Here is a 20,277-nt window from a genome sequence, read left to right on the forward strand (position 1 = left end):
AGTACAGAGCAAACTGCCAACCCCAATCTCATTTTCATCTTTGCGGCCAACTGTGGTCAAGGGTCCTGCCGCTCGGCAACACGCAGGACACAGGCATCTGTGGCTCTGTGCACAGAGGACTCCAAGAAAGTAAAAATGTATGTTTCCAAACACCAGACAGCCAAATGTCTCCAATGTTTCGAATATGCATTTGACAGTGAAAAGCCCCTTCATCAAAACAAATAAATATTTAAAAGGTCCAACTTCCTCAATCCTCCCTAATAAGCATAGAAACCTATTTTGCAAACCAAGTTTATGGCCAAATAGTGGGGGCTTTTTCATATTAAAAACAAGAAGCCCAGGACCACCGTTATACGTGGACCTTAATGAAACTAATATATGTGAGAAATTGTACAAATGTGCACGCCTCCGCCGTGCATCCATGTTGACAATCTAGAGGTAACCCCTGTAACACTGTGCGGCACTGGGCCCCACGCCGGACCCCCACCCCTGGGGTTTACAGGTCCTCCTGGCGAGGGGCTCCTCCAGGCTCGGCACGCCCCCGCGCCCGCTAGCAGACACACACGCGCGCGCGCACACACATCCACACGCACACACTTGCACGCACAGTCCCACTCCTTCCCACCTGGGACCCGGGGCGGCGAGGCTGGGTTAACAAGTTGCCACTGGTCGCTGCACTCCGCTGGGGACTGAGGGCGGGTAGGTGGAGCCCGGAAAGTGCAAGGCCGCGTTGGCCCGGGGCCTGGGAGCCTGGACGCTCCCTCCGAGGCTGCCGGGTCCTCCCGCTGGGACCGACGAGGAACGCCCGCCTAGGCTCTTCCGAGCTGCGGCGCGACCATCTGAAAAAGCCGGGGTCGCCGGCCGCGAGGGCCTGGGGGCGGCGGCAGGAAGGGCAGGGCGTCGGGCGAACGCCACCACTGGAGCTGCTGCCGGGTCTAGATGATCGCCGCGGGCGCAGCCGGGCACCGGCGACCCGGCCTGGAGGCTGCTCCGGGTCATAAAGATCGCGCAGCGCCCACGCTCGGCGGCCCGGGGCTGCGGCGCCGAACTTCAAGCAAAGTTTTCTGCTGTTCCTCTAGGAGCCGGCCGGGGACTCGGAGTGGCAGCGGTCCTCCCCTAGCGCAAGCCCAGGCCGCGGAGGGGTGGGAGCGAGACTACGGTCCCGGCTCCGAAGCTAGTGCTCGCGGCTCGCCCGCTCAGGCCGCCCGTGTCGCCGGTGCCGCCCTCCCCGCCAGCCCCTCGCCCAGCTCCGGCTAACGGACAGCAGCTGCGCCGGGCCCGCCGCGCCCCAGCCCCAGCCCCGCTGCCCGCCTCGGGCTCTCCAGGCCCGAGAGCTGCCGGCGTCCCGGGCCCTCGCTCTGGCTCTCGCGTCCCCGGCGGCGGCACAAACGGTCCCACCTACCTGAAAACGTCTCCCCTGCCGCAGTTAGCAAAAGTCCGGCCAAAGTCGCCAGGCACGTCCCAAGACTCTTCATGGTGCCGAGTGCGCGCCGGGCCGCTCCCAGGCGGCGCTGGGTGGGCGCGCGACGGCGGAGGGCGGACGGGAGCTTGGGTTTCCAGGCAGCCAGAAGAGAAAGGTAAACAGACAAAAACAGAACCGGAGCCCCAAAGTGCCAACAGTTGCAGAAGTCCGAACTCCAGCAGCTCCAGGGGCCCAGGGAGAGGGTCCTGGGTCCTCCTTCCCTGCCGCCTGCCCTACTCAGCGTCTGGCGCGGCTATGAGAGGGAGCGGAGGGCGCGCCCGCGGAGCCAAAATCCGCCCTCCGTTCCGGCGCCTGCACCCGCCGCGGTTCTCCTTCCCCTGCTCGGGACCCGAGCCGCCGGCGCCGGCCGTGGCCGTGGCCGTGGCCGTGGCGGTGGGCGCGCGCGTCCTGCCCGCCGCCTCTCCGCCGCCAGCCGCTAGCCCAGCCCCGGGGGCGGCGGTGCGCGGATAGCCGAGCCCGCGCCCGCGCCCGCTCTGCGCGGGGCTCTTGCTCCCCGACTGACTGGCGGTGCCCCGCAGGCCGGCTGAAGGGAGCGCCCACGTCACGGCCGCCCGGCGCCGCCGCGGCCCGCTAGAGGGCGTGAGCGCCCAGCCCCGCCGGCCCGCGCCCCGGCGCTCGGTGGCCGTGGCCGCCTCGAGGAGGGAGCTCGACTTGGGGCGGCCGCCACCGCCGCCACCCGTGCGGCGTCACCCGCGCGGAGAGGAGCAGCGACACCGTATCCACCCTCTCCTTCTTTTCCCCAGCCGCGTCTACTGCTCCGTGCCTGGCTTCTGGGAGGGTGACGGTGTGAGGGCTGTGCCTCAGCCAGAAGTTTGTCCCGGGTCACGAACCGCTAGGAGTTTGTGCGAGCGGCGGGCGGGACCAGCGGCCTGCGGCCCCCGCGGGCGCGGCCAAGCAACTCGGTCCCCGGCGCCGGACCGCGCTGTCGCCGTGCAGGGCCGGTTGCGCCCCGGCGTCGCAGGGCCGGCGCTCCCAGGCAGCCACGGAGAAGGCGAGCGGCCAGATCCGGGAGGCTCCGAGGAGCCGCGGACGCAGCGAAGTTGGCAAGCGCCGGGGACGGAGCGGGCGCCCGCGGGCGCCGCGACCCTGCAGCGCGCCAGCCTGCCTTGCCGGCCCCTCGGGACAGACGCGCCCGTCCCCGGGGGCCCCCGCAGTAGCTAGGCTGTCCCGCGTGGGCCGGAGCGAGCCGCGGGCAATGCCCCGAAAGCGGTGGTCACGCCGAAACGAGGCTTTGGACTTAAGCGGTGATTTCTGTACGAGGTGCAAAGTGCTGGGGAACCGGTGAGGAGGAGGCGGAGGAGGCGTGGGTAATGAATCAAACCACGTCTTGAAATATTTAATTTACCATTTTGTGCTTGGGATGACTATTTTATTAATTTAAAAGCTTCTGATGCTTCAGTAAGGAGATTCGCTTTATCAAATTACAAAAAAAAAAAAAAAAAAAAAAGTGATTCTTCTTTCTCCCTGAGAATAAGCACACTGAGCCAGCAGCAAACAGCTGGAGACGCCACTCCTAGCTAAGTGAACGCCATGGAGGGGCTTGGGAAGAGGTGGAATTAGAAACCGAAGTAACTAACGAAAATAACACGGTGTTCCAGCACGGGCAAAGCCACGGGCCAAAAGGCAAACCCACGATGCAGGTGTACCCCAGAGCTCTCCTGCACTGCTTCCACTGAGGGCTTCTAAAGGCCCCCAAAGTACATTGATCCCACGCTGACCTCCACGTGGCTTCCAACGGACCCCAGAACCAACTGCCAAGAACCTCTAAGGGCAAATTTAGGGACTAGAGGACTTTTGCTTTTGATGTCCCAACCCAAACCTCCCCTTTCTTCAGGAATTCCACTTACTGGATCCTTAAGAGAAGTGCTCTTTAGAAGGCTCCATATTAATCATTTACTTCCTAATGATTTTACATCCTCCTACTACGTCTCACAAATATGTACTTGTTGAGCCTTATTTTATTTTTTTTAAGTTATTCAGGTTTTATTCACACCAGCATCTCTGCCCTCCTCTTCCTGCCTGTTGCTGGAGCTCCTTCCACACTGCCAGAGTCAGGGGAGGGCTTCTCTGGCCTTCTCAGCTGTAATCTGGGAGTAAAGGTCAGTGAAGAGAGCCTGCAGCGAGGAGTGGGCCTCCCCTGAGGCCTGTAGGTCCAGCCAAATCAGCCCTTCCTTCAGCGGGTGTTATTTTTAAGCCCAAAATGAACAGTTGAGCTCAAAGGATCAGCAAGTGAGATGGTCCAGTCTGCATCCTGGGCTTTCCATTTATTAAGAGCATGTGTGCACTGGGATGGAGCCTAACTTTGCCTTTTTTGAAGGGTAATGTGCCTGCCAATGGAACTTTTAGGCTAGCAGATGCATGGAGCATCCAGATAAGGAGGTAAAAGTCAATCTAGTTGCTCTCCTTCTGAGTAACTTCTTTAAATTGGGTGAAGTTAATATTAGTGTAGGATTTCCTTTGCAAACTACATTAATTTGTTCAGTAAATATCTATTAAGGCCATACTATATGCCAGGCACTACCAGGCATGCAGAAGTTGTCTTAGGCTGGGCTCCCCCAGAAATAGACCTGGAGGTGAGGGTATATGTGCAAGTGATATCTACAAGGGAAGTATCCCAGGAAGCAGTACAAGAGGAATTGGGAAGTGAGACAAAGGGGGAAAAATAAAATAAAATAAAATAAGCCAATATATGTGTATCAATGAGCAGGTCACCACCACCCCCCCCAGGCAACTGGGCCTCACCCCCCTGGGGAACCTCAGGAAGAAAGTGTGGAACAGCCTTAATGTGGAGCGCCCACAGCCAAGGAATGTGTAAGGTGGCTTGGTGGTGGGTTGGGAGGCAGCTGTACTTGTAGCTTTTCTTTGCACCTGAGGAGAGAAAGCCCTGCAGAGATTCCAACTACTGGTAACCTGAAGATACCCTGTCCCTTCTTCCAGTTACTTAAAGCTTAGTTGGAGGGTCAATGAGTTTGCCTTATCTCTGTTTTCTAAACGTTACAATGTTAAGCCTCTACCCTCTACCCTGCAATCCACACTGCAAGCAGTGGCTGGTTTTACCAAGGGTTCCTTACCTTTCTATTTCTTGATAACTGTTTATTTACTCCCTCTTATGGATAGGTAACTGTCCAAAGCAACTTAGAGCCCAAATAGAAGGCCTCTATTGAAAATGAATGGATTAGACTTTCCCTAAGGAAGGGACGCTGTAGGAATCCTCCCAGTGGGACATTTGCTATCACTTCTGTTTTCAGCAGGAAAGATTTTTTATTTTAGTTAAACCACAGGATACTCATGGCTCTCTGGGGACAGTAGTGACATTGACAGAATGGCTGGTCACAGGGCTTTCAAGCCAGCCCCTAATATCGGTGGGCTCGGGACAATAGTATACAAATGGAGACACATCATATGTCAATATCTCAAAGTTATTAATCAAGTTAGCATATTATTATATATGTGTTGTATTTTCCTACCCTGACAAATTTAACAACAATATTGAAAGATAAGAAAAATGTATAGTTTTTATACGACAAAAGTCAGCAAAATTATCAGACATCTGAATATATCATTATGCACATCTAGATCTTCTACTGATAGTCTGGCTATATGGAGAAGTAATCAAAGCATAGATGATTCATACATTATTATATCTTTATTTTATAAAATTGATTTTCCCCTTTATTTTAGTAAAATCGCTAATATGTTGCTATAATCAAGATTGTCACATGATTTGTGTTCTACTGTCAGCAATGATCTGATGCTATGCTATTCTGTATGAAGAATCCAGTCACATTTCAGTTTTATTCCTCAGTGGCACGAACAGGTGCTCAGGAGCCCACATATGGCTTGTGGTCGCCATATTCAATGGCACAGATATGGAACATTTCCATTACCACAGAAAGTTTACACAATGCTAAAAGATTACTGTATTCAAATTACACAAAATCTGAATATATATTTTCATTAAAAATTTTTAATCAGAAAAATAAAATTACCACCCTATAATTGTTGGAAGTTATTTTCTCCCAAATGGTTCAAAGTTATTAGAATAAAAATGCAAACTACAGATTATGGTTTTGAAAACCAACACTGAAATAAATAAAAACTATTCAGAAAAAGCTTAAAGTTTTTACTTAACTTTTGAAAATTCAATTATACCTTATTAATTTTTTATGAAAATGGAAACCTATTAGCAATTCTAGCACTCAACATCGACCCTGGGTCGATGTAATCAGTATCATGTTTCACATGTTATATTTGAACAGAAATATTATTTAATTTTGCAACATACTCTTCAATCACCATGTTCCACTACATGCAAACACTATACTAATTCCAGAACCATGAATTAGAACACGAAGAGAAGGAAGAAAATTGATGGTTGGCACTATTAGGAAAAACTTCTCATTATTTAAGACTGTTTAATATTCTTGCTATCTGAAAGGAAGAACTTGATTTTTAACTAATTTGACTTTTCTTTTAACTAAATACCTCTGCCACCAAATCACCCACACACTTAGGAATGTCCATCTGCTTTGTTAGGGCACAGGGAAAAGCACAGTGCTGTTTCAAGGCCATGAGACAAAAGTTGTGAAGTTTCTCTGGGGCCTGAACAGAATTGGTTTTGAGATCAGATATTTAGGGTCATGTTTTAAGCTCTCTCATCACTGAGCACCAGAGCCCTAGTGACAGAGGTGACCTTGTGTCCCTTAATAAATTCAGTTGTATAGGTTGTGATGCCCAGGGCCCTGGGAGCAAAGCAGGAGCCCACTTTGCTGGGTGTGTAGGCAGAAGTGCCAACTGTCTTTATGCAATGATGATGTATTTGGCAGCAATTACTCTGTTCGTGAAACTTGTCCAAACTGCACTAGAGTCAAAATGTAAATTTAAAAAAAAAAAAAAAAAGGAGAAAACTGATCTGACCATAACCCATCCCTACCTATCTGAAACGTTATGTTGAATTTGGAGGTTAACCACATGCAGAAAGTTCCTAATCCATCCAAAGTATCACACCCACCAAAAAGCATAGGCAGAATAATTTAAATATTTGCCAAGGTCACTTAATTGGAGCCATCATGACCCAGCAGAAGGGGAAAAGAAAAGATGGTCCTTGTTTCTGCTACTCACATTCTCATTTCTAGGCCTTTTGCAATGATTAACTCCCATTTTTTAAGAAGTGTATTTATATTCTGAAAGTGTATTTTGAGATAAGAAGTGTAAATAAGCATGCTTTTATAGGTTTCCACAATCATGTACTGTATTCTCTTTCACTGATGAAGGATAACGTGTCCTAGAGAAAAGGGAAGAATGAATCGAGGGAAAGAGAGTGGGATGGATGGATGAAAGAAGGGAGGGAGGAAGGATGAATGCAGGGAAAGAAGGAGAAGGAGAGGGAGCCAAAGACGGAGAAAGATAGCTCAGAATTTGGAGTCCAACTTGATTGAGTCCCAATGGTGTGATTTAAATTAGTTAATTTCTATTTCCTGGCTAGTGGAAATGGTATCACATGAGAAAGCTCTGTCTGAACTGGCAGACACTGAACAAAACTGATTATTGATTGCACTGATCTCTGGTTAAGCAAGGCTTTAAGTGAACATTACATCACGATCTCTGCGCCCCTTCCCTCATTTGCCTTTACTGCCTGGGAGCGTGAACCAGGGGGCAGTGGGGAGAAACTGCACACAATGATATTCAGAGCCCTGCCCTACACACACACTCACCAGTGTAGTCTACCCTACCTGGTCATGAGAGGAGCAACTTTTCTTCCAGCACTTCGCAGGTTCAGTTACTTTGGACTGTGTAGTTCATCACATAGCACTTTCTTGTCTCCCAGCATCACAAGGAGGGTGAGCACAATACAATAAGATATTTTGAGAGAAAAAGAGGGAGAGACCCCATTCACATAACTCCTATAAAATGTATTTTTGTAATTGTTCTATGTTCTATATTATTATTGTTCATCTCTTCCTGGGCCCAATTTGTAAATTACATTTTTAAGATAGGTATGTATATATAGAAAAAAACATAGTACACATAGGATTCAGTACCATCTGTGGTTTCAGCCATGCATGGGGGCCTTGAAAGGTATTCCCGTTCCTGGAGAATAAAGGGTGGGGGGAGACTACTGTACCTGAAACCAGAGAGAATGAGAGGAAAATGAAGAACACATCATTAGTTTTCCACAGGGGTCAGAAGGAACCAGGTTTTTTAAACTTTCACCAATGAAGCCCTGTTCTCACCTGAGCAGAAGAAGAAAGAATAGGGGCTAGTGCCCTTTTCTGTAAGTGTTTATATCCTACCTAAGGTCAGAACCTGTCACTGACAAAAGGCAAAGCTCATCCAAGCACAGTTCAACGCTACTTTTGAATAAAGGCTTAAATCACTAGGATGAATTTTTAGATGCCCCAGGAATTCCTTCTCGTGGCCTAATTAAAAGGGGAGAAGTAATAGGTTTTAGTTCTTTGCTTTGCCCACTATACACTGGGAATATAAATTAAGGTCCTGAAATGTTGATACCAAGGCAATGCATTTGCATATTCTTTTTAAAAAACCTTAAACCTCACACCATTAGTCTGTGTGACATTGAGCAAGTCATTTAACCTTTCTGTGTCTCAGCTTCCTTATCAGTAAAATGAAGGTAATAATTGTGACCATTTCACAGAGTTATGAGGATTAAATGAGATAATAATGGAAAGCATTTAATACAGTTCCTGCTGCCTTATTAGTGACATATAAGTTCTTATTATTAACCACTGATTTCAAAATCAAATACTAAAGAGTCTGGATGCACAAGGTTCTTTGCTGGGGTTCAGTAGGTAGACATGGGATAGAAATATCTAAGTGGGCCCAGATCCCAATTAGATGGGAAGACCCTCAACAGATATTCCTGTCCCTTCTCACCAGGCTCTTCTTTGGGGGCATAACTGTGACTCTATCAGCTGCCAGATCCCACAGCAGATTATATGCAGTAAAACTACATGGTTTATCGTGGTAGGCTCTTCCGGTTTTCTCCTCTGCAAAATGAGAAGAGTAGCTCTGTCTTGTCTACCCCATCGCATTGTAAGAGAATTGATGTCAGCGTGCATGAATGTTTTTTCAAACAAGCCCCTCCATGAATGAACTTAATGAACTTTTATTATGTAGCTCTTCTAGGCCATTTACCACGTGGGGCTGAAGGGTCACAATTTGCAAATAGGTCATTTTTTTTTAATCTGTTTCTGTTTGGAACTTCTTTTACCTTTCCACTATTTTAGATAAAATAGGTAGGTAGGTTGATTTTCTCGAAAAAATTCCCTACTTAGTCACGGGGTCCATAGCAAGATGGATCTTATCTGGTGATCTCAATATATTAGAAGATGTCGTTTTTTCAACGATGTCCAAACTGGAGTTCCCAGAATAGTAGAAATAGGAAGTGACCTGCTGGAGAATCTCTGGAATGGTCTGATGTCTGTCGCCTCTGTGGGGTTTTTTGTACACGGTGCAGGGAGTGATAACTTCCCTGCTCTGTGTCGGCAGGACACTAGGGTTATATTATACTGAGGGATCCTCTGGGGAAACAGGTCAGGCGGTGCCCTTTCCTTCCATTGCTGCATCCTGCAGGAGGGGAAACTGCCCATTCAGAAACACCCTTCTGACCAGAATAGCTTGTCAGCCCTGCTCCCCACCCCCCTCCCCCCGCCAGGCCCCTGGATAGGAGAGCCAGCAGCAGGCTCTTTCCTGTCTGGAAGCTGGGCTCTCTCTACATCACCAGCAGCACGAGCCAGCATTAGTCTCAGTAAGCACCCTCCCACATGCAAAGCAAGGGTTGTTTTCAGGCTGGTTCCCTGGATATGGAAAAAGACAAAGAAAGAACCCAATTTAGGAGAATTTCATCAGAGTCCTCCAGCGATCACAGTACAGTCACTCTACTTCTTGTGTTTAAGTTACCGAGAAGTCCTAGGAGAAAACATTTTCTGCGATCTCTTTTTGGAGCTGGGAAGCATCACAGGTCGGCTAGCTCCCTTGGAGAGGAGAGTGTGAAATGACACTTTGCCGCCTGAACCTTGGTCAGTTCAAAGACAGAGGCTTCAGCCCACCACGCAGCAGCTACTTTCCACATGGGGGTTCATTAAAGGAGAGAGTGACTGGTTCGTGTCCTTCTCATCTCCCCAGAGGCTTTGAACTAATGTTTTATATTAGTTCTTGCGCTTTTGTATAAGATAACTGTTTTTCTCAGAACACGGTCTGGAGGTTAGTGAGATTTTCCAAAACTTGGGGTGGAAATCATGACTCTGTATCCTGTTCCCATGGATCCTTATTTCCTTTTTATTTCACTTTCTTTACAACAAATCCTTTGAAGTCAATAGGTATGTTCCTTAAAGCTCTGCTTGACTAATACTATTAAGAAATGTTATGCCAACAGTGACAGTCCTACCTCAGATTAAATTATCGCAACAATGGAGTCCTAGGTCCTGTGATCTGTAATAAGGCTGAGTTTCCCGTAGAATATGAAAAAAACATTCCACTGCTAACATCAAAGAAAAGATCGTCTTTACTTTCTCTTCATCTTGGATATTTTAAAATTTCCAAATGTTGCATTTTGAATTGAAGATTTCTAGACAGTCATTACTGTCAAGTTGAGACAAGCCTTAGAGGAAAACATTCAGACTTATTTCAGTATGATTTGGGGGGGCTAACATTTACTGAAGGCTTACTATGAACAAAGCCTTTTCCCAGGACATTAAAGCTCTGAAAAACAGATATGTTCACCATGCCCATTTTAGAGATGGGGTAACTGAGGCCTAAAATAGAGTGACTTAGATCTTATAAAGATAGGAATAAAATTAGGCAATGGTCGCCAAGCTACTAACTGGAAGAGACGTAATTTATGGACAAATATTCTAATTTCAAGAGCTCCTTTTCCTGACCACTCTGCCACATTTCCATGGAAAGCAATCTCTAACCACCCCAGTAAATACAGGTCTCTCCTCTTATCCTTTTATGTAGCACTTTGTTTATTTCCTTCAAAATGCTTCATTCAATCAGCAAGGTTAAATGGATGATATTTTTTATATTCCGAACAAGCAGGGCTTTCTCCTTGCTACACCACTATGACCCCTACTAAGAGGACAGAATGGTGTCACTTCAGGAAAGAGGAGGATATACTGTGGAAATTCATGTCAAAAAGAACAGGAGGTGGAGAGCCATCCCCTTCCTGCCACAGTGAAATGTTGGAATTAAAAAGGACCTGAAAGTAGAGAGAAGGGCCAGACATCAAGGCACAGGTCCCCAAGAATGCTGGGGTCGATGGCCCAATTTCAGAGAATAGTCTGAGAAGATGGCATACCTCTCATAAAAGTCTCACATTTAACATGGCGCTAATCTAAGTGAGTCAGCCACAATCACTCAGTAGGTACACAGCAATGTTCTTCAATTTTGATGAATGAATGAATGGTTTTGAATGACAAATTTTGACAGGATGTGCTTATCCTGTATTTTCATAGGTTTTGAGAGCTCGGGCTCACTTACAGTATAGCTACAATATGATGTTTCTTTTCCTCAAAAGATGATGACTCCTTCAGGGCAGGGATTGCATTTTTCCTTTTTTTTTTCATCTTCTTTTGGGTACTCCCTAGGTCTTTGTTAATTGATTGAATTCGGTGCTGAAGATTAAAAAAAAAATGACAGATTTAGAAAGAAACAAACGATGATATGTCCCAAAGTTACCTGTATTTTTTCTTCAGCAGAAAAGAGAGATCATAGTAGATACTGTCTGTTCACATCAGGTTTCACTGCTGCTTTAATAGAGAGGAATGGTCATGAAGGTAGTAAGATTCCCAGAGGACAATAAGACAATCAGTATTTAACCTTACAAAATAAGGCTTTGTGCTTAAATAATGGCTTATGTCATCTGCATCCTTACCAAGGAATCTAATTTGATGTCTTAAAATCTCAATTAAATTTTAGGTTTCATTTTGTTTCTCTAGCCATAGATTTACCTGGAATTTTATTTAACTGTTGGCTTGACGGAAGCCAGGATCTTCTATTCCTGTCAAATACCCTCATTTTTGCCAAATTGTGTAGACATTTTCTGTTTCCAGAGTCAACTCTAGTGCTCTTTCATCTCCTTGTCCTCTGTTCGTTCAAATAACTCCATGAGGCCACATGGCACACAGAAGCTGTGAGTCTATTTCCACCCCTTGCTGCCAGGGTGACCTCTGTACATGTCCCACCCCACCCCCCACCATCCTAGGTTTCCATTCAGGTAAAAGAACCAACAATATCTGCCCAAATTGACTTATGAAAGTATCAGGAGGATGAAATGAAATTTATGTGAAACACTTTATATACTGTAAAGTGATCTACAGATGAAAATTATTGTATCTCCCCTCCACCTATGTGAAAAAAGAAAGAAAATTATTGTGTCTTATAAATAACATCATGAGCTTATATCTCATTTCCTTTTTACAGGAAAAGATACTGAGAGCAGAAAGGCCAAAATATTGATCAGTGCTCTGGGTTAAAGATGTTATATCAAACCCACAATTTTTATTTTTGCCTCCTCCTGAAAACCCAAAAAAAAGATAATGATAATAAAGAAATAGCAAAAAAAAAAAAAAAAAAGGAATTAAGCCACAAAGACAATAAATGAGAGACAAGGCAACAGCAACTAAATTTTGAAAGTGGAAAAGCAGGAAGAAGACTGGCAACTTACCCAGCAAGACAAAGGAAAACTAACCCTAACTGGCATTTGAGAAATGTGAGAATCACCTTATCTGTACCACTAAACACCCAAAAGTTTCAGGAAGTGTGATCTACGTGGCTACAAACAGAAGGATTGGTTAAGTTTGTTTAAACATAATTAAGAGCCCCCTAACCAAGTCATCCTTTCTTCACATGGCTAGCTGACTGCCTCTGATCTGCTCTGGCTAAAGACTGAGTTTCATGTCTTGGCCAAGTCATGGCAAACAGTGTCTGCACTGCTTCGGGACATCAGGTTCAGCTGAGAGTGGGAATTACCATGTTGAAGAAGGAGTTTAAGTGACGGTATAAGGAATGAACGTTGAAAGCCCTTTTTCCCACTCAACTTCCAGAACATTGACAACCAGGATTTTACTCTCCAGATAAAAGATGGGAAGATTCTTCTTTGAGGACTCTGACCAGACCAAGAGAAAAGACATAGATTCTGACATTGAGGTTCCTGCACTAAAACCATACAAGTAGCTAAATAAAGATGACAAGGCTCACCCACATTCTTAGAACTTCCAGTCAGCTTCATAAACTGCCCCCCTTTTTTCTTTTTTCTGTCTAGAGCTCTACTGAGGTATAGTTTACAACCATAAAATAATGCCCCACTTTTCTTTCTTTCTTTTTTTTTTTTTTGCAGGATTTAAATGGTTTATTTCACTGTCAGTTTTACAAGTCACTGAGGTTGTAGTAAATTAATTCTTAAGCACTTTTGTCCAGTGACAACCTGATTAGCAAGGCCCTGTTACTGAGCAGGGGCCCATGGAGGGCATCCCAGGAACCACAGCACATGTACCAGTGTTAAGAACCCCTTCCCAGAAGCACCAGGTAGGGCTTGAATGCCCCACTTTTAAATATGAAAAGACAACTAGAGACAACCAGAAAGCTGAGGAAAACATCTAATATGAAACACCATATAAGTAATAAACAGAAGGAAAAAAAAACACCAGTTATTGGGTAGAGAGACATGAAAACTTAAAAAAAAAAAACTAATATCATCTGTGCAATGAGATAGAACCTCTTTAAGATAAGAACAGGATGTTATAGAAAAGGACTGTTCAGAAGACAAAAATGAATATCTAGAAATTAAAAATATAATAGCAGAAATTAAAAATTCATTTGGAATATGGAACATAAAGTTAATTAATTTACTTATTAAAGTAGAATGAATTTAATTCCTATTTGAAGAACAACAAACAGACAAGGAGATGAAATATAGGGAAAAAAATGAGAAAATCAAATTAGGCCAGAAATATTTATCATCCAGAAAATGAAGTCCCAAAGGGAAAGACAAGAGAGAACAGTGGGAAAGAAATAATCGGGAAATAAACCAAGAAAATTTCCTAGAAATGAAGGGCATGGCTCTCCAGATTGAAAGAGCCCTTTGAGTGCCCAGCATAACTGAGGGAAATAGACCCAGCCCAAGGCACGTGATTATGCAATTTCAGAACAGTGAGACAAAGAAGTTTCCACAAGCTTCCAGAAAGGAAAAAAAAAAATGGCTTCAGGAAATGATTGTGAAATGGAATGACATCAACTTCTCAATAGCACTCAGAAGGCTGGAAAACAATAGAACAAAGTCTTCAAAATTCTGAAGGGCAATTACTTCCCCTCTGGAATTGTATTCTCAGCCATAGTACAATAAAGTGTGAGGGTGAAATTAAAACATGTTCAAATATGCAGTTTCAGAACAATGAACTCCTTCTAAGGAAGCTACTGACAGTGAACCAGGATGTAAAAGGGCATAAAAATGGGGTGCCTGGATGGCTCAGTACTTTCAAGCATCAGACTCTAGATTTCTGTTCAAGTCTTGATCTCAGGGTTGTGAGATCTAGCCCCACAACAAGCTCCATGTGGGGCTTCATGCTGGGAGCAGAGCCTGCCCAAGATTCTCTCTGTTCCTCTGCCCCACTCCCAAATAAATAAATAAATAAATGGGCATAGAACTTGAGATACAAGGGATTCAACACAGGAAAGACAGAAAGGGATTCAACACAGGATTATAGCGTAGAGAGATGTCAGGGTGACAGCTGTGCCAAAGACCAAGGAAGACTGGACTGAGTCAGCAGGTCCACAAGAGATAATCTCCAGAAGATGAACTTACTACTTTAATATGCGTAAACATACTGAGAGGAGATTTCTATATTAGTAGGTAGAGTTTGGAATACATTGGTGATAGAAATTAGATAGTCGGAAAACGAAGCCAGCAAGAAGCAAGTCTATTATTAATTACAAAAACTTAGGAACAAGAGGAAATATGATCATAGGATACAACATGTCTCAGCTGTGAATAGCATTTGGTTGTTATAATGTTAACAAGTACTTATCTGACCAAAATGAGGATGTAAGTGTATTCAGAAGATGGGAGCACAGAAGTGTAGTTGTTCTACTGTATAGGGGCAAAGGGGTGTAGGGAGGAGTGATAGTGAAAAAGAGCTGAATCTTTATGCTCCAAAGTGGGCAACCAATAGCAAAGTCTTCAATTAGCAGTACATAAACATGATATTTGGATATATGGACGTAAATATCAAAAGAAATGAGCAAGAGTCAAAAGAGATTGCCCCTAAGAACAGGAAGTTGTGTGTGTGTGTGTGTGTGTGCGCGCGTGTGCAAGAATGTATGTGTGTGTTGTCATAATGTGTTCATCATCACAGATTCTGTGCCTCTATAACTGTAATAGATATAAATTAAATATAATAAATGAAATTTCTCAAAAGGTCAACTGAACTGCCAAGCTCATTTTTTTTGTTACAGAGGACAACATTATAGTTTCTCAACCCTAATTTGTTCTTTGCTCCTTGGATTATACAACTTGCCCCATTTCTGAGCATTTGAGACACTGAATTTACAAATAGGTAACAGCCAGACCAAAGACTAAAAACAAAACTCTGATCCACAATCTGCAGCAACAATTCCAGGAAACCAACCCATTGCCTACAGTACCCAGCCCAGGGAGCCAACCTGCTATATAAGTCAGACTTGTAGAAAATCAGACCATTACCACTTGTAACAATTGGCCCCAAATGGCCAGAACTTGATTAATAACTGACAACTACTCTAATTTTTTCCCTACTTCCAACTAGGACCAACGTATGAAAGCCAAATTCTTACCCTTACTCAATCACCAAGGATGTCTCTCTTCTAGTTAATCCACTTCCAGCTGCCCCATGCCATGATGGTCCAAGCAGGGCAAACCTGAGGCCATCTCTTTTTCCCACTCTAAATCTTTCCAGTTCCTTTACCTGCCTTGAGTCTTGGGCAAACGCAGGTGATGGCACCTGACACTCTTGCTATAACAAGATCTTAGTAAATACCCTTTGTTTTCATTTGGTTGGTCTTCATTTGTTTCCACACACTATTTTGAGGCATTGCAATTTTTCAAAGACTGCAAATAATTTTATTTGTCAAGAATTAATACCTACTTGACATTGCCCTTAGCAACATGTTTCCAATATGTCTCTTCAGGCAAGGGAAACAAAGCAAAACTAAACTAGCAAGACCACACCAAAATAAAAAAAAAAGCACAGCAGAAGAAACCATCAAAAAAATAAAAAGGCAACCTACTGAATGGGAGAAGACATTTGCAAATGATGTATCTGATAAGGGATTAATATCCCAAATATCCAAATATCCAAAACATTCAGCTAAACAACAAAAAACTACAACTAGTCTGATTAACAATGGGTAGAGGGTCTGAATAGACATTTTTTCCAAAGAAGACATACAGATGGTCAACAGGCACATGAAAAGATGCTCAACATCACTAGTCATCAGGGAAATGCAAATCAAAACAATAATGAGATATCACCTTATACCTGTTCGAATAGCTAGAATTGAAAAAACAAGAAATAATAAGTGTTGGAGAGAATGTGGAGGAGGAAGGATGCTCATGCACTGTTGGTGGGAATACAGATTGGTACAGCCGCTATGGAAAACAGCATGGAAGTTGCTCAAAAAATTAAATACAGGAATATCATATAATTCCACTACTGGTATTTTCCCAAAGAAAATGAAAACACTAATTCAAAGAGATATGCACCCCTATGTTTACTGCAGCATTATTTACAACAGCAAAGATATGGAAGCAACACAAGTGTCCACTGACAGATGAGTGGATAAAGAAGATGTGGCATATACGTAGATATCTAATGGACTATTACTCAGCCATAAAAAAAGAATGAAATTTTTGCCATTTGCAGCAACATGATGAACCTAGAGGATATTAGTGAAATAAGTCAGATAGAGGACACATACCACATGATTTCCCTTATATATGGAATCTAAAAAACGAACGGAGGCCATCTCATAAATACAGAAAACGAAATTGTGATCGTCAGAGGGAAGGGGGATGGAAGAATGGGTAAAATAGATAAAGGAGATTAGGAGGTACAAACTTCCAGTAATCAAATTAATAAGTCCTAGAAATGAAAAGAGCAGCACAGGGAATATAGTAAACTGGTGGTGAATGGGGGTGACACTTGTGGGCATGGCATGACACATGGAGTTGTCGGGTCATTGTGTTTTTACTTGAAGCTAGTGTGGCACTGTGTGTCAACTATACTTCACTATTAATTAATTAATCAATTAATTAAATATTCTAGGAAAAACAGTAAATCTCTGATGTATCCCAAACACCTATAATAACTGTTCAATAAATATCTATTGAATTAATAAATTAAATGATGAAAGGCCATGTATCCCTGAAAAAAGAAAAAGAATTAATGTCAGCTAACCAACAATCAAGTTCAAAAAGTCTTCATAATTTTTTGACAAGTCCTTACATTTATTCACTCACATATTGTACTCCATTTCCACATGTCAAGTACTGCACTGGGTTTTATGCGTTCTCGAAGATTCTAAGATGAATTAGGTAAGTTGAGATTTTCACTTAATTGGATTTAATAATTTTAGAGTTACTTAAATTCAGACAAAGTTATCTCAAACTTGAATAAGTCAATTAAAGCTGTATTCATGCTTTCCAGCAAATGAACATAATTTTAAAAAGCAAGCTGCCGGGGCACCTGGGTGGCTCAGTGGGATAACCCTCTGCCTTTGGCTCAGGTCAGGATCTCAGGGTCTGGGGATTGAGCCCCGCATCAGGCTCTCTGCTCAGCCGGGAGCCTGCTTCCCTCTCTCTCTGCCTGCCTACTTGTGATCTCTCTATCAAATAAATAAATAAAATCTTAAAAAAAAAAAAAAGCAAGCTGCCAAAAACAGAGATCAAGTTAGTGTTCTACTTTTATACTTTTCTATTTTACTTTTTTTTCCCCTCAAATTGCCCAATTTGAATTTTCTTACTTAACTAACTGTCTTGGCATGTGTCTAAAATGTGTTTTTTAACCCCCTTGAAATCTCCTCTTATGTTTGCTAATACAAATATAAATGTTAAATGTCATTTACACACATCTTCCTTTTTGTGCTTTCGAATTGAATTGCAGATGCTCTATTAAGGGGCACATATATGATTATGGAAAATTATTCTATTGAAAATAACAGTAGTTTTTATAATGATGTAAATCTGAGAAAGCAAAAGAAATTGAGGTTGGAAAAAACAGATGTATTCACTAAAAAACTACTGTGTGCACATGGCAAACTAGTTTTCAGCAAGATTCAAATAATGCAATCAGTGGGAACTTGACTAGTCCGTGGAGTTGTGAAAGGCATGTGGGATGTACGAATAATAGCTGGAAATTTGTTGTGGACACGAGGCTATTAAGCTTGTCTCCTGCTGCATTCAATATGGTAGTAAAAACTATTATTAAATAACTGATTTTATAGCAACTGCTAAAATTATTTGGCCAAAGTATAAATTAAAGTTTATGACGGATGCAAATGTATGTCTTAAAATGTAAAATACTAATTTAGGTTCCTTTCCCATTTTAAAATAACCACTCAGACGAGAGAACAGTGATTACCAAAATAAGAGCAAATTAATAAGGCTGCCAGGAAGGCTTCACAAAAGTCTGAAACATTAAATGTGACTTTGCTTTTCAAACCCAGAGTCCCACAATTATCAAGGATCTCTTCCCTAGCTGAATGCACAGAACTCATATTAGCAGTAATGGGGTCGACACACGTGAACTCCTGAGGACTGATTAAGGGGGCGCAAATGATGGGTCTGATCCCCCCAGGCCCTCCCATGACACAGGCAGATGTGTGGAGGGTCACGGGACCCCTGCTACCTCTGGAGGGGTAGAACTGTAACTGATTAACCAAGTGGTGTTGGTTAACCTTTTAGCCTTTATTTGTACCTAAGCAGTCCCTGAAACAAGACTTAGCCATTTATAAAAGACAACATTCTTTAGCAAATGAAAGGTCTCACTGGATGTATCTTTCTGTGTGTCATTGAAGCTTTTCAGAAATGACAGATTCTCAGGCCCTACCCTGTATTTTCCCTCTGGGAGGCTGCAGGCTGGGTGTGATATTTGCTAAAGCTCGGGAAGGGAGGGGAGGTTGAGGGCTGAGCAGGGTGTGAGAAGCAGGGACAGTCCCCTGGAACTTAATTCAGTATTCTGCAACCAGCAAACACATTATGTCTATCAGAGGCGGGATCCATTTTAAGGAATGTTTTCAGATACATGCATGGTTCAGGAAGCAAAAATTCTCTTAGGAACATACGATAAGCTGGAAGATGCTGTAGAAGTCTTACAATCTGAATTTTAAGAATGAATGGGTCTGATTATCACCTGGGGAGGTTTGTAAAAAGATCTGTGTAGCCTGCCTAGCTACGGAATCCAGATTTCTGAGAATGGGACCGAGAATTCTGTATGGTTAAAAATTTTGAAAACCACATTTTAAGATTTAGGAATTATCATTTTTCTCACTAAGCATCCTTGTTCTCTCAGTACTACCTCAGATGGCATGGTTTTGTGCCATTCATCACCAGTCACTGTTTTTTGGACCAAACAGTTCCATGGTTGTCACTATATGTACAGCGACTGCTATACAGATGGCAACAGCCATTGTCATTTCCTCAGGTATGGACTCTTGATCTACCAAAGAACCATGATTCAGTTAACTCTTTTGGTAATGTTTTTTCAAATTTTGGGGTCATGTTAATCAAGAAATTAACTAAAACTTGTTTATGGGGGTTTTTGTTTGTTTTTTTCTTAACAAAGGGCTGTAAATCCATCGTACACTCATCTTGGATTTGTAAAGCTGAATATTAATCTAAAATAGAGGCCACTTCATATCGGTTTCATTAGATTTAGTTCGAGATCTAATTTGTCAGTTTCATTTTGGATTCTGTCATTCAATGTATAATCTTTGTCTCTCCCAACTCATGTTATACTTGCATTTAATAAACATACCATTCTGGCTTGATTGAAGTTATTAATAAACACATCAAATGAAAGAGAGCATTTGTCAAATCTCCTAAGGACCTTCCTCTGGATGAACATTGATTATTAGCCCATTAATCTAATTTTCACCTGATCACACACCTGCCAAATGTCTACCTGCTCAGCCCAGGCTCTTCCAATCTTGTTAATAGAAACACTGTGAGACACTTTTTTTTTAAAGATTTTATTTATTTATTTGACAGAGAGAGAGATCACAAGTAGGTAGAGAGGCAGGCAGAGGGAGGGGGGAAGCAGGCTCCCCGCTGAGCAGAGAGCCCAATGGGGGGCTCTATCCCAGGACCCTGAGATCATGACCTGAACTGAAGGCAGAGGCTTAACCCACTGAGCCACCCAGGCGCCCTTGTGAGAACCTTTTTAAAAGTCACCTTCTAAAAATGAAATCTTGAAAGCTACGCTGTTTCACAGTATCTGCAACTTATATTTTACTTTATATTCTTAGAAAATTTGATAACCAAAATGTTAATTGTCAATGGAAAGAATAAATACAAAAGAGAAAAGTTTAATTGTCAATAGCTAATAGCCTATTTGCCAACTTAACTTTTAAAAATTATTTTCTCTTCATATAGAATGTGACCAAGGTGAAATTGCTTGTGACTCTTTTTTTTTTTTCTAAACTTTCACTAACATACACTGTCTCCTCTCACGACAAGATTCTAGCTGGTCCAAAGGTTACGGTGTCTGACAGTAATTCACCGAGGTACCACATTTCAATTG

The 20,277-nt window shown here is 43.2% G+C and overlaps 1 protein-coding gene across 13 annotated transcripts in view; it reads right to left on the reverse strand.

Annotated features, from left to right (window-relative positions):
• Window positions 1-2,088, reverse strand: part of PTPRM (protein tyrosine phosphatase receptor type M) — a 793,799-nt gene extending 791,711 nt beyond the window's left edge. For 3 of the 13 annotated variants that reach the window (XM_046025010.1, XM_046025008.1, XM_046025007.1), the window contains exon 1: window positions 1,403-2,088. In XM_046025010.1, the coding sequence (XP_045880966.1) occupies window positions 1,403-1,475 (73 nt within the window). In that variant the 5' untranslated portion in view covers window positions 1,476-2,088. The remainder of the gene's footprint in view (window positions 1-1,402) is intronic. The other 10 variants (XM_046025012.1, XM_046025014.1, XM_046025013.1 and 7 more) reach the window with 5 other exon arrangements.
• Between the last annotated feature and the right edge of the window lie 18,189 nt (window positions 2,089-20,277).

The sequence above is a fragment of the Meles meles genome, chromosome 12, assembly GCF_922984935.1.
Source record: "Meles meles chromosome 12, mMelMel3.1 paternal haplotype, whole genome shotgun sequence".
Lineage (NCBI taxonomy): Eukaryota > Metazoa > Chordata > Mammalia > Carnivora > Mustelidae > Meles > Meles meles.